The following is a 14,959-nucleotide window of genomic DNA, read 5'->3' on the forward strand; positions in this document are numbered from 1 at the left end:
TTGGAGTCGAAAATAGCACGACAGGAAGTCACAGTTATTATATAGAAACGTGCTTCAAACGTTAATTAGAAACTGCATGCAATAATAGAGGGTTGAATGTTCATGCTTAATGCCGCGGACATTAAATTGGCCAAAATTGAGTACACGTTATTGTTGCGGGGAAGTCAATATCGGGGCGCTTGGTCGAGGAAATACGGTGGTTATTATTGCCTCGCTCCTGACAACATTGTGTGGAATACTGGCCCTTGAGAATCATCGATATCAAGCATTCAGGATCCAGGAACCGAACCATTTGTCACAAATGGACGGCCAGATTATACAATTGGAATACGCCATTTCTACAAATTCTCTTAAATGGCAGGCTCTGTACGGGTGATGTGCCGGGTGTGCGCCACTTTGAAGTCATGAAATTGGTACCTTCCCACTGTAACCGACACTTTCGTGACAGCTAGTTGGTCTCCGTAAAAGAGAAAGTAATAGGAGATATTACAGTAATTCTTGAACGCCAAGGACTTCAACTGCTGTCGCAACTACAGGGTTGACCGTATCGTAGAGGTGTCCGCAAGAATTAAAATTTTGGTACCCTGTTTTGATAATCAAAGAAAGATTACCAAACTTTTCAAACATTTTTAAAATTTTTGTTCCCTGTTTTAATAATTAAAGAAAGATAACCAAACTTTTCAAAAACGTTTCAAATTTTTGTTCCCTGTTTTGATAATCAAAGAAAGATTACCAAACTTTTCAGAAACGTTTAAAATTTTTGTACCCTGTTTTGATAATCAAAGAAAGATTACCAAACTTTTCAAAGTTTGACAAGAGAAGTACATCACACATTCGATCGATTGCGCGAGTACCGAGTAGACGTTCGAATTTGCCTTTATGACGTTGCTTTTTCTACACTTTTCACGAATTTAGCCGAGTCGCCTCCATGAAGAAAAAAAGTAGCTCGTGAGATGACCAAGGCGTATTCCTTATTCGCGTATATACCCCCAACGTTATTAGGAACTTCATTGGTATTCATTGTTACAGGAAATAATACAAACAGTGGGCAAGGTAAGAGTTTTATTTCGAATTACGAATCCTCTGGGATTTTCTGCATGGCCGTTAGCTAGCGCAGGATTCGTCCATTAAACGTCGTTATTTAACTTACTCTTAAAGTTATTTTTCAAGCTTAAATTATCAAAGGAATGTCCAATTTTGATCAAGTATATGGGTTCTTTAATTCCAGTTAAACTGTTCTCTATCAATATTTTCCTTCATCGCTCACTCAATTGAAAATTTCTTTGTTTGGTTTGTTACCATGGATACCCGCGCGCGTGCTTAGCTGCGTCCGTGGCACTTAATAAAACACATGATGATTGAAGTCAAAAGGAAGAAAAGTGCCACAAAAGTCCAAATGTTTCGTGCTTTGCCCTTTTTCAATGGATTTCACACAGAATGAGCCTGCTCCACTAGCTGAAGGTAATGCTTGTTGTGGGAATGACGTGACATTCAGATTTAGTCTTACCTTACGAATGAAAATTTTAAAAACCGCAAAAGATCCTGCTTGCTTGTACGTTGGATCTCCCAGGAGATCTAATCAGCCAAACTTGAAAAATAGACGATGAGAAGTCCAAAGACTACTGCAAAGCTGACACAACGTAATATATTTTAAAACAATATTTCGGCTGGCCAAACCAGCTTTCTTCAGGTTTAGATGTTTAGAGGTTTACCTTACGGCCTATTTTCTTCAGTTTTCTTGAGATATTTCCCTCTAAATATCGCTGAGGAATACTTTAGTACACATTTTGACTTCCTATGGACCGCCAAAGTTTCAATTATTGACAGAAAGATATTATTTGCCAAGTTTGAAGTGAGCGCTAATTCAGATTATCAAACTCAACTTTACTTCCTATTGGCTCATATTTCTGTCAAAAATTCCTAAAAAAAAATTCGCTCCAAGAATATTTGAAACAAAAGATTTTGACTTCGTAGGGAAGCAGTGCAGGGTAGTAATTTGTCTAATAAACCGGTTAGTTGACGTATTGCTATTTTCCAGTCATGTAATTGTCTGTCTTGCGTCGCAATTTTTTTCCATTTGTTTTTGTTCGTTCCATTTTGTTTTGGTCGTTGTTTGTTCCCGTTCGTTTGTTGTTTGTTAAATACGGATAGAAAAACAAGTTGAATGCAATGAACCCTATCTGTGATCACCCTCAGTGCCAGTATTTATTTATTACTTTTAATGGCACAAATATAAGTATGTGGTCGTCTTTGTATGATTTCTCTGAAAGGTTTCCGAGCGAATGCGTTCACAGCACAGTATAATTGCCGCAAGCCAATGGGACTTTGCTGGAAACACTGAGTGCGTCAGTGTCCTTTTTCTCCCGTTTTCTTAACACATTTCCTTTCAAATACTGGTCAGAAAATAGCTATAAGGCAAACAACTCGATATTCAACGGACTTTGCCTAGTGTACGCATTCAGCTGCCTCTTGCACAAGACATTACATCTTTAAAATCTTCTATTAAACTCAAAGGTCGTTCAACATGACTAGGAATTGTTCCATCGAGATGTCACGATCAATTGCTTCAATAACCACGCCACTGTTTGCTCTTCTAGTTTAACAGGATTTTTGCATCGCGCAACGGTTATTTTCATCTTTGCCGACTCTGCTGTTTGTGGTTTTCCCACGCAATATCTCTCGGTCAACCCGTCACTGCTTCCACTTACACACTCTTTTGCTTTCGCGCTCGTTAACCCCACTGCCTCCCTCCCCACCCCCGCAGTTTTTATAGCTCTCGCGCGTATGCTGATCTTATGAAAAAAGAGAAGGTGAGTAAACAGGTTGAAAGGAGATAGAAAACTTATCATGGTTAAGATGATTTCTTTATTTGAGATGCTACAAATACATTGCTTGATTATTCCCAGGGTACCCACTAACATGACATTACATTGCCACTACATTACATCGTCATTATTATTAGTATTAGTATTATCCGATCGACAGTCCGACGGAATAGCTACCACACCATCGAGACTCCACAGCGTCTTCATGTGGACGAGTAAAAACAATTTGTAAACGATCACGGATGAAATAATAAGTAAACGCATAATGCGGACAGGGTCTAATACTATTACTGATAGCCTGCCTACTCTTCTTACACAACACAAACATCTAAACAATCAGAGCGATAATTTCAGTTTTTGTTCCTAACAATCATTGAATCATTTCAAAGCAAGTAAGTCCATTTTTCAGTCCATGTCAAATCCAACGTAATCCATTTAGGAAGTTCACTGGCCACAAATACTGCAGTCGCATTCCACGTGTTCAGTGAGATTCTCAGTGTAGATGACCTCACTTCCGGTCAGATCAAGAGTGCGCTTCTCGATGTCTTTCAATATCTTCATTGATTCAACACTTCCGGTCTTCACGCAGGTCATTGGGAAGTGAGTGGTCTTTGTCTTGGTAGCCCGGCATTCGTCTAGGCAGCGGAGGACTGGGGTGGTTGGATAGCAGTCGTAGTTAACTCCCTCGATCTCCTGGCGTATTAGGACGAATTGTTTCTTGAAATGACAGCCAACTAAAACAGACAATTGTGCGACAATTAGACTCCAAAACACAAAACAGTGTTCCCCACCAGCAGATAAGAGTAAGTAGGATTGAAGGCCATTTCCGGGTTGCTTTGAAATTCATTATGAAAGCGAGGCTTCGTACAAAGCTTTTCACGTGAAAAGTAGTTTTGTTTGCATATCAATGAAAACTAATTTTCATAATTAAAAAAAATATATCAACAAAGCCTCCCTTTCATATTTGGTTCAAAGCAACTCGGAAATGGCCTATTACAACTTTTACAATTTTTCCGAATTTATGCAATTTTCGTAAAATTCTTTCGAAATTCTTGTCTAACCTGAGTATAAGAAGGCCTGACACCCAGGTTAACTTCTGTCTGACATCTTATGAATTTATAGATTTGCAAACTTTCAACAGCGGTGGACGAGAACAGCGAAATAAACCAAAAGTGTGAAAAATGCAATTCCAGAAATTTGATTGGCCTAGCGGCCATGGTATATGAGCCATTATAATCCATCAAATATTTTCGCTCGCGCGCGATTGGTCTAAACGCCTCACGTGACCGAATATACCCCAGCTAAAACTGGGGAATATCCGATGATATTCCCCAAGTGATATTCCCCAATTTCAAAAACTTCAAGGCGCGTCTTGTTTACAATTAAAATTAATGTCAAGATGGGGGAACGGTTTGCTTTTGTGACAGAAGGAGAGATAAACCTGCTGGTCGATAAAGCAGTATCAGAAAACAACATACGCTCTCAACGTTTTTGACGGTCAACTGTTCTTAAACGAAATGTTCAAATACTCAAGCTCGTTGCTACATGTTGCGAAAAATATTTGAAGGATAATAACCACAATAGCCTCCATTTGGCTTTAAAAATATGCTCAGATATTTGTCTGCGGACATTATCTGCTCCTCAAAGCTCACAGTTTTCCGCTTCTCGGAACAGATAATGTCCGCAGACAAATATCTGAGCATATTTTCGCGCCAAATGGCGGCTATTGTTTATTTATACCATGCCCAAGGAATAGCGACCATTAAATTGTCTTATGGTTGTTCTTACAAAGCGAAATCAGCAAGATCTAGCAATATTTCCTGATTGTGTTTAATGAACAATCATTCCACTCGGGCTTGTTGGAGATGAGATGATTATAGCCAACTCGATGCTAAGCTCCTCGTTGGCTATCTAGTCATCTCCTATCCAACGCGCGTTCGTGGAATAAATTAGGCTGATTTAGCAACAGAACGGGAACGTCAGTTGACAACGGCGCGCGCATCAAGAATGCCCAAATATAGTCGAAATAGACTCGTGTCCAGACTATTCCGCGAGCTCTCGCGTCCTCAAATGACGTTCTGTTGCTAAATAGCCAAAGACTGTAAAATACCTTGTCTGCAGGTGTCCTCAGGTACCATCCACATGTGTCCGTACTTCAGTTTGTTCAGAGAGGTGTATGGACGGCCCCTCGGTGTTTTCAGGTCCATGTACTGCTCAGCATTGCAATCGCCACACATGCCGCACGTACGGTTGAAAAAGAACGGAGAAACACGAACGTCAACCTGCCAAGAAAAAAGGCACAGATATTAATATGGATATAGTAAAGATAACTTTTTATACTTATCGTACACTCTGCGTTGCCTACTTATATTTAGGATTAAGCAATCACGATTGCTTTGACTGTCAAAAGTGGCGCAGAAATTTCACCAGGGAAGGCTATGTTCCTAAATACAGAGATTTGATAATTGATACCTTTTGCAAACATTGTTACATTGCTTTCAAATCATCCTGCAATACATAGCTGAATACGGTAAATAACAAATTATTAAGGTTCTTTCTTCAGCCCACCAATTCATCGTTAATTCTCATGCTCGGCGCCCCTTTTCGTTCAAAAGAGGCCTCTTAAATCACCAAAGGTACAATAAATGACATTCGGAGGAATAAGCTCTCCACTGGCCAACTTAGGAAAACCGGATTTTAGAGCCAAGGTTGGCTTGTTTTAGTCTACAAATTCAATAAAAAGAGAGGTCTAGGATAGGAGGGATGGGGGGATGGGGAAGGGGGGTTATGAATACCTTGTTTCCTCGAACCATCAGCACTTGCAAATGTTCACAGAACACGTGCAGTTCTTGCTTCTCTGGGATCTCCACAATGGTGGCAACGGACTTAAGCTGGAATGTCCGTTTTGGCATATTGATTATAGCTCCATTAACCTACAAAATAACAACATCCGTGGTTTGAACATTTCAATAATCGCATTTTCTGTCAACTTTCAACCCAGGCGGTGGGAATTAGCTCATTTGACGCTTGACACAAGTTCAGCGAATGAATTCCTAATATTTTTTTCTAAGCACACTTTCTGAGAATTTGAAGGTACGTGAGCATCTACTAACTACTTTTAAAATTCATCTGAGAAGAAAAGTTATACTAACTGGAGATCTGAAATCAGTTCATGGGAATTTGCTATTTTTTGTCTCCTTTGAACTTGCCTACGCACCGCAAATTTGACAAGCGATGAACTTTTAACCGTTGCCATTTGGCAAATTAATTTTGTTGATAAATACATGGCATGTATCTTTTCGTCAACTTTTTGACGGCGTCCATTTCTACCGACCAATCAAAATACACGAACTGGCGAGAAAGATTTGATTGGCCAGTTGAAACTGAAGCCATCAGAAAGTTGTCAAAGAGATGTCAAAAACTAATGACGAAAACTTTATGGTGGATATAAGAAAAATTACATTTTGAATAGCGGCTGAAAGATTTAAATACAAGGAAGACCATTGAGCAGCTGCGAAAAGAAAGCCTGACAAAACATTCAGGCTTGAACGGGATTCGAACCCATGATCTCTGCGATGCCGGTGCAGTGCTCTATCAACTGATCTTATGAAACATATATTTTGAACTGCAGATGGAAAATTAAATAGAAGAAAGATCCTCGCCGGTCAGTGCACAACTCAAGCAGTTGTGAAAAGAAAGCCTGAAAAATTCAGGCTTGAACCCATGACCTCTGCGATACCGGTTCAGTGCTCTAACAACTGAGCTATCAAGCCAACTGGGAGCTGGTCATATTGTGAGTTTGTAATAAGACTATGTGTAATGAACAAATTAGACTGAATATATGAAATATCATATTTTTATTTGAGGTTCTGCTAGTGAGTGTTGGTTTATCCTTGCTCCCGATATTTTGAGGACGGTCATCCTTTGTGTCAAAGACACCTCAAATCACTAGGCTTTTAATTATCAGTAAAACTACTGCTTAAATTAGAGCGCTTTTCAACTGAGTATCGAAAGCAATTTCGCGTTTGTTTTTAATTTCCTTTAGTATTCTCCGTGATTGGTTTAAAAAACTCGCACCACTTTCTTAACCAATGAAAAGCAAGACCAAAACCGAGTGCGCCTCGCTCAGACGCATTTTCCCGCGCTTTCTCCGAATTCTGATTGGTTCATTGTGCTGTTTACTTTTGTTGCGATTACTTTGGTTTTGGTTTCACGACACTCATTTGAAAACGCTCTATTCTGTAAGTGATACCTAATCGCTAAAGCCCTAAAAGAGCCTCATATATAAAATGCGAGTGAAAACTTTGTAAACTGGCAAAAGTACAGCTTGCAGTGATAATTATATTAAGAGCCGTGCATCAAACCTGTATCTGGTAGCGGCCGTCATCCGGCAAGTATTCAATTCGTATCTTTTCCTTCTCAACAAATATCTCAACGATTTTGTCGTCGGGGTTTTCGGCTTCTTTGGACAAAAGTACCATAAAGGTATTGTTGACGCAGTCTTTGGCCAGCACATGCGCACAGCGGTGCGGTAAGGAGTACTGGAATTCCACATTGTCGAATGTTTTGAAGGTGTCATAGTCCACAGTACAGACCGCTGAAAACAAAGATTGGATTTGCCATGATTTGCCGTGAAATTCCCAATATTAAGTCCTCGGACCTGTTTCTCGAACTACCGATAACTTGAAGGGCCCGATAGGTTCTCTGTGCACAGAGCTTCTCGGATGGAATTCATTTTTATTGATTTTTGAGGGTAAATTTTACGGAATACACAAAACAAGTTCGGACAAATCGACAAGAATTGACTTCAAATAATACTTGTTGGGCCCGAAAAGTTATCAGGGCTTTCAAGGAACGGGTTCCTGGGTTTACCTTATTCAAAGGATATTTTTAGAGGCCTGGTTTTCAGGAAGGGTGTATTATGGGAGGGACAGTTGCGTTTCCAGACTGGTTGGATTTGACAGTAAAAACAACTTGAAACAATAACCTAACAATTTAAAAACATCAGTAACCATAACAGTTATAGTAACAGCGGGAAGGAATGTTATCAGGTAGAGTTTAGCGAATGAGAATAGGCTTGAGATTTGGAGGGCTCAAATTCGGGGGAGATGTGGGGAGGGGAGGGTTATATTTGGAATTTTTCATTCTTGTGTAACTGAATAAATATGGTGCAGCACCGTATTTTCAAAATTCAACACCCCTTGTAATTTAAACACCCCTCAAAATCAAGTATGCTTAATGAAAGGGTAAATATGATTTTAATTTAAAGTCGTGGATGTTTACAAAGAGCTCAGGGAATGTTAATTAAAACCATTACGTTAAGAAAATAAAATAACGGTGTTTCTGTAGGCCTGAGCTGCCTGGCGTTTATTCAAGTATGGACTGCTACCAACTACTTTTCCAAGTCTACAACGTAGCTAACGCTTCGAACGCAAGAAAGTATTTATGAAACTGTAAAGAAATCACATTTATTGTATAAGCAGTAGTGTTTCACTGGAAAATACACCGCTCATAAAATTCATACGAGACTACATCCGGGACCTGAGTGGCGTATTTTCCATATCCTCACTAGTGAGGATATTGATGACGTCATTCCCGCTTTTTCACGGCTGTTTGTTCAAACAGTCGGTGAAAAATGGCGAGCGAAAGATTTGTCTATATATAAAAAAAGAAAATTACATATGGATTTTATTTTCTCGTGTTAAAAACAATACTTTACTCGCTGCGCTCGTTCGTAAAATACCGTTTTTACCACTCGAAAATAAAATTCACATCTTCGCACCGCCGTGTAATATCCTCCATCTACACTCCACGCAAATCACGTAAGCATACTCACGTGCAGACAGAGCCATCAAGTGCATCAGTGGGTTACCACGTGGTATGAAGCCATCAGTTTCGATTCTGACGTCATCCATGGTCAACACTCGCGAGGGCATGATGTATTCCAGGTCAACAAGGTCCTTCGTTTTGAATTTCACTACAAATTCAACTTGGTTCCTGGTATTTCGCATGATCTGGTAGCGGCTCAACCTGGGCCAAAGTAAATAACCATAAAGCATCATCTTCATATGAGAATTAAACACAACTGCGACAGTCGGGTCACTGGATAGCTCCAATAATCATAAAACTTAATACAAAAGCCGTGTTTGAACTCTCATGGCGAACTTTTTTTCAAGTTGTGGAGTGTAAGTGCGTAGAAGGCCTCCGCCTTTTTTGGAGATTTCGGCGAATCTGCTTTATGTTAAAAAACACTACGAAATATGTAGGGTTGAAATGGAAGAAACCTGTGGAACCTTGACTGGAAAAGTGTTTTCATAGTTCTCCAGAATGTTTTCATCACTTATTGGAAAAAAAGAAGGAAAATCTTCTATTTCGTTTGAGAAGTAAACACTTAAAAATAATTTTGTTTGCACAGAAGTATTGTGGTATTTGCTTTTTGTAGACCAGTGAGGTTTTCTGTTTTATACCTGTCGCGATAATGGCTGCTTAATGTCTTGAAAAGCTTGTAGGATAACTTCATCACCGAAGATGGCAGCTGATTGTATGATGCCATGATGTTCAGCTGACGACGTCCTGGTTCCTTGATGGTGATGACCGACTGAAGAAAAACGACAAATATAATTATTAAGGTCGTTACAGAGCAGTTTTCAATTGAGTGTCGAAAGTAATTACGTGTTTGCTTTGGTTTTACTTTAGTTTACTACGTTCTGTGATTGGTTAGCAAAACTTGTGTCACTTTCTCAACCAAAGAGAAGCAAGACCAAGACCAATCAGGTCGCACGCGTTTTCCCGCGCTTGGCGTCGGTTACAAGCATTGCTTTGAGTTTTGATTGGTTCATTGATCTGTTTACGTGTGTTGTGATTGGCCAGAGGACGTACTTTGGTTTTACGACACTCAAATGAAAACCGCTGAATACCAATAGACATCCAAAATCGCGCGCATGTTTACATGCGAGATGGACTTTGGGATAATTTAAGTGTACCCGAGTTGCAAGCAAGGAATTATGGAAACGTAGGTACTTTCAAAGTCTCCCAAACTCCTTAGTGCTTACATCAAGTTATGCAAGCATAAAGTTTGTTAAAAAAAAAAAATAGACGCCAAACAAATGTCATGTGGCATCATAGCCGTGTCATATTATCTCGTAAAAAATGTAACGATTAACAAACAAGAAACGCTTTTCTAGAGTTATGGTGATAGCTGAGGCCCTGTTAGAGGTAAGGGGGAGGGGGGTCTGACTTATCTCATCCCTCTATGGCTGAAGACAGTTATGCCTACAATTAGTTTGTTACCTAACCCTTAACCCCGAAACCCCTAACAGGCCTCATTCATGTAATCTTCACTTGTTTCCCTGTAATAATAATCACGGTACATGAACTGTACACTTACTTGGATGCGGTATTGCTGACAATCCTCGCCAAACTTCAAGTGGAACCTAGCTTCAGCTCCACTGATCACGTGACTGGTAATGCAGACTTTCCTTAGCCATGGCAACATGTTGTGCATATCAACAGTGACGTCAGTTTGCATGTTGTTTACGTCATGCGTTATGTGGGTTTCAATCTTCTTTTCTGGTGTTGTTCCCACCAACGACAGGTCTGCTTTCCATGTTTTGTATTCATCATTGAAACGGTCGCCCTGGCCAAACTGAAAAGAGAAAATTGAAGTAGATCTTTAAAGCAAGTTACTTCACCTATTTAACAAGGAAAATCTGAATAGACAAAATTTCGTTGTAATAATCTGCAGTTTACCAAACACACACGCCTCAATGAACGCAATGGTACTTGGTGTATATCAACGAAAAGTGGATAACGATTAAAATTCGACGGGATTCCTGAGCAACAATTTTCCCAGCAAAAGCTGAAATAAAACCAAAGTTGAGCTTAAATTTTACGAAAATCAAATTCTAAGCCAGTCGGAATTTAAAGAGAACAAACTGTTCAAAGAACAAATTTAAATTGCATATGATGACCTTATAATCTGCCCATCGGCTTGAGCCATTTATGCATCAGTGATCATTCGAATGGGCATTAACTTGTAGCATAACTTCTACTTTAAATTAGAGCGGTTTCCAATTGAGTGTCGTAACACCAAGACCAAAGTAATTACTCTGGCCAATCGCAACAGATGTAAACAACACAACGGGCCAATCAGAATTCGAAGCAAATACATGTAACCGGCGCCAAGCGCGGGAAAACGCGTGCGGCGAAAACACGATTGGTTTCGGTTTGGATTTCCATTGGTTGATGAGGTGGCGCGAATTTCGTTAACCAATCACAGAGCGTAGCAATGCAAAACCAAAGCAAACGCGAAATTACTTTCTACGCAATTGAAAACCGCTCTACATACGATCTTCTAAATTCCAGTGACTTAGAGTCGATTTTCATAAAGCTTTCGTTAATTTGTGCGTGTACTTCACCTTGAACTGGATCTTCGTAGCTGGATTTACGCCTGGTTTGATAAAGACGTTGTACTTGCTTGGACCACAGAATGGATAAACACGTTTATCAGGTTGTGACTGCTCAATATATTCACCTCTTAAACACACGTCCAGACCAAGTATCTGCTCGCCATAACACACCTCCTGACAGACAAAAATATTGATAATAAAATACTTTATTCCTTTCTAATTGCCTTTATATTGTCTTGTATAAGGGCTACGTTTTGACATTGAATTTTTAAAACAAAGTTATCTACGCACAGAAGGGCACTTACAGTACAGGACTCAGCCCGATTAAGCTAATCCTGGGTTAACGTGGAGTTTGATTCGAGTCTACTTTTAAATTAATTAAGATTCTTCAAAAAGATTTTGTGCCCCATGTTTAACTTAGACCTTTCTCTACCATTAGCTTTAACTTAACTTATAAACACTTTTTTAACGAACGAGATCAAAACCTCGGTTAAATTTTAATCGGGGATAATCGTTAATCGGCTTTCGAACACCGGTCCCAGGAAATGCTAAAAGTCTGTAACATTGCTCGTTATTTAAGATTTCATTGGTTGCCATGAACGCGAGCTGGTGAATATTTGAATGTTGCAATGAGAAAAGTTAAAAGTTTTAACTTTTTTCATGGCCAGATTCAAATTTTTCACCATGTGCCAAAACGAAGAAATCTGAGGCGGTGAAAATATAAAAAATGTGTCTAAAAATATATCACAAATTCAAATAAAAAGCAAAGCAAGAGAGAGCATTAATTTAGCGGTCATCATTGCTAAGATACATGTAGCTCAAAACGTTTCCGATTATATCGGCTGATTTCTGCCAATGTAATTATAGATTTTTTTCTGATTCATTGGACAAATTAATAAATAATTGAGACTTACGCTGGTGTTTGTGTGATGTCGCTTTACAGTGAACACGGACTCATCGCTCCTGTTCGGTCTCAAGCAAACTTTCTCGCCAACTGGTGTAATAAACACGATCTTCATGTGTCGTGGATGCAATCTATCCTGGCTTGGAATATCATCTAGAGGCAAGTCAGTCACATATCTCCATTTTTCTTCATAGCCAACTTGGGGCTCGATGTCTTCGATCATCTTCTTAAACAGCGTTACTTGCTCTGTGTTCATGGGTGCGGTCGTTTTTGTCCATTCTGTGGGGTTCCTGGCTGTATCAGTTGGATGAATAAACACAACTGTGGCCAGACGAATGTGGCGTGGACCTTTGACGTACGTAATCTTGAAGAGTTTTGGATAACGCTCATCCACTACAGTCTCCAGACAACCTTTAGAATTTGGCTTAACCTGGTAAACAATTGCTCGAATTAGATGAATTAGATCATTACACAACACTCTAGGGTGAAATGATGGAATGCATCTTTGTTTACAATTTGTCCAAACATTTTAACGTTCAATATTCTGAATAGATATTATATTATATTATTATGATATGATTATACGATAATTATATAAGTGCAGGGTTTTATTTTTCTCTCTTGGCAGAAGTGAACATAAGCCAACTGGATAGTGATAGCTCCAGCGGGCCAATGTGTTCTTGTTCTGTCGATTTCTTGAGATAAAAACGTCCGACAGCTTGCCACTTCATTTGGCCAGGACTAGAACTTGTGATGACTTACGTTTAATTTGATCGAGCTCAAATGCGCACGAGGCCAAGAAAGTTGCTCAAACTATTTATTTATTGGTGCGGACGCAAGGGTGCGTCTCCTTGTAAGTCCCTTAAGCCAAAGTTTATTCAAGAGTATCAACCTCGTTTCCAGGGTCTCTCCTCTTCGTGAGAGAACCTGGGAACGAGGTTGCCTCACTATCGAGCTTTTCACAGGGAAGGCCTAAGGCCTAGTACTCAGGTTACCAGGGGTTTGGCATATGTAACGCAAATTGTGTGATCATCAGTTGTGTCTGGAAACTAGCCGGTAAACATTACCTTCACATATCCTTTTCCAGGAATATAAAGCTTGACAAACTGGCGATTCCTGCCGATAAACATCACCGTGAAGACAGTGGGTTGGTCGCCCAGGATCAGCTCATTTTGTTCATTAACCGACAAATATTTTCCTTCGCGCGTTTTCAGCGTCCAGGTGGCATAACGGTGGTCACGATGTGTTTGTGTAACCTGCATCAGAAAAAAGAAAGTGTTTCCATCAAGTCAATGAACGTTCTCATTGAGGCAAAATAACTTTTGAACGTCAATCCACACATCCATACACTAAGGATATGAATAAACCTGGGTTTGAGGCTAAAGATTAACCGTTGCCAGGGTACAGACAGTAAAATATACTTAAACTACGCAGAAAAAAGCTGTTCTTTTTCTTGTGCATGAAATACTCCCGTATTTTCATCTAAAACACAGAAGAAAAGATGAAATATTGCACAATTGCTGAAGCTGCAACCCATTTGTCTCGACATCCGAAGCCAAATACACGTATTAGAGTAGAGTCATTGAAAACAAGGATTAACAGTTAGTTTTGAGTTTCCCTTGATTCCCAGATATCATTCCACTTTATAAAGTCATAATTAAGGTGGCATGGATAGTTCAAGTTGCTTTAAAAGCACTGTAATAGTATAACCGGGGAAAACTGCTGTCAGTTCGTGCAGCGGCGAGAAGGTCAAATTATGGAGTCTCGTAAAATCACTATTCCACTGTGTGATCATACCTCAAATAGTTCAGATATTCAAACCATTCAGACCACTCACACGGTACCATTGAATTTTCCCAATTGGCCCTCTTATCAGAACAAATATAAACAACAATAAAGACAACGTATATACCTTAGACAAATCGAAATATTCTTTCGTGAATGTCGCCACTTCTCCGATTTCCAATCCATCCAGTGGTGTGCTCTGGTAAAGTGACTGCCAGTCACTTGATTGTCCCGGGACTGGTTTGGTGTACATCAGGAAGGTGTAGCCTTGTTTTCTGCCAAGGAAAGGAAACATCAACAAAACGCATCGTGAAGAAGTCAAATCTTGACTAGCAGGACAGTTAATTTAGCTACAATTAGTAGGCGGAATATTCTGTCGGCTATTATTACTGGCACGTTAATAAAATCGTTCGTTCATTCGTTCGTTCATCTCAGACTCTCGAAAACTGTTCACGAAAAGCCGACTTTACTATGAGTTTTCACCCAAGGAAACTGGCTTTCATGTGCAGGAAAGTTACAACAACCAATCACTTGTTTCAAGAAGCTTCAGCAGTTGTAACTGTTTACGTTTAGAATACTTAACGTCCGATTGTCTTCCAGAATTTCCATGTATGTTTGGAGTGTCTAAAACGTTTTTTAATTGTCAAGTGTAAAAAATCATACATGAGAAATATGTACAGAAAAGAGAGAGACAGAAAAAACGGAAAGTTGAGTTTTTATTTCACGAAGCGTATCACTAACAATTAAACAAAAATAATGTAAAGATAGTTGGATGCCCACCACAGCATTATTAGTTTTTAAAAAGGTTTGGTGGGTGTAGAAAAAACAATTCAGAATTCAAAACAAACACAAACGAATGAAACAGAACAACAATGGAACTGTTCTGACAGTTTTAAGGAAAAATAACAAAATAAGCTTGACTGCTTTTTTTTTTTACAAAAACTAACTCAACTATTTGAATTTTTATTGGAGCAATACCATTTTCCTTTCTTTCGGCTAAGCGATAACGCTTCTCTGGAACTCTTTCTTTTCTTTAG

The 14,959-nt window shown here is 39.4% G+C and overlaps 1 protein-coding gene and 1 long non-coding RNA gene across 2 annotated transcripts in view; one reads left to right on the forward strand and one right to left on the reverse strand.

The window, feature by feature from the left end:
* Positions 1 to 910: 910 nt before the first annotated feature.
* Positions 911 to 1,803, forward strand: LOC146466222 (uncharacterized). The gene is made up of 3 exons (XR_014868083.1): positions 911 to 1,053; positions 1,229 to 1,500; positions 1,707 to 1,803. It is a non-coding gene; the product is annotated as an uncharacterized LOC146466222 (long non-coding RNA).
* Positions 1,804 to 2,842: 1,039 nt separating this feature from the next.
* LOC146466223 (vitellogenin-2-like) overlaps positions 2,843 to 14,959 on the reverse strand; it is a 32,720-nt gene continuing 20,603 nt past the window's right edge. Inside the window, exons 20-30 of the mRNA XM_085127619.1 lie at positions 14,050 to 14,197; positions 13,205 to 13,393; positions 12,148 to 12,567; positions 11,243 to 11,407; positions 10,213 to 10,470; positions 9,293 to 9,423; positions 8,662 to 8,855; positions 7,190 to 7,422; positions 5,621 to 5,758; positions 4,936 to 5,107; positions 2,843 to 3,559 (exon numbers count right to left, since the gene is read on the reverse strand). Coding sequence (XP_084983745.1) covers positions 3,270 to 3,559; positions 4,936 to 5,107; positions 5,621 to 5,758; positions 7,190 to 7,422; positions 8,662 to 8,855; positions 9,293 to 9,423; positions 10,213 to 10,470; positions 11,243 to 11,407; positions 12,148 to 12,567; positions 13,205 to 13,393; positions 14,050 to 14,197 — 2,338 coding nt within the window. The 3' untranslated portion in view covers positions 2,843 to 3,269. The remainder of the gene's footprint in view (positions 3,560 to 4,935; positions 5,108 to 5,620; positions 5,759 to 7,189; positions 7,423 to 8,661; positions 8,856 to 9,292; positions 9,424 to 10,212; positions 10,471 to 11,242; positions 11,408 to 12,147; positions 12,568 to 13,204; positions 13,394 to 14,049; positions 14,198 to 14,959) is intronic.

This window comes from Pavona decussata, unplaced genomic scaffold, assembly GCF_977016875.1.
Source record: "Pavona decussata unplaced genomic scaffold, jaPavDecu1.1 SCAFFOLD_149, whole genome shotgun sequence".
Classification (NCBI taxonomy): domain Eukaryota; kingdom Metazoa; phylum Cnidaria; class Anthozoa; order Scleractinia; family Agariciidae; genus Pavona; species Pavona decussata.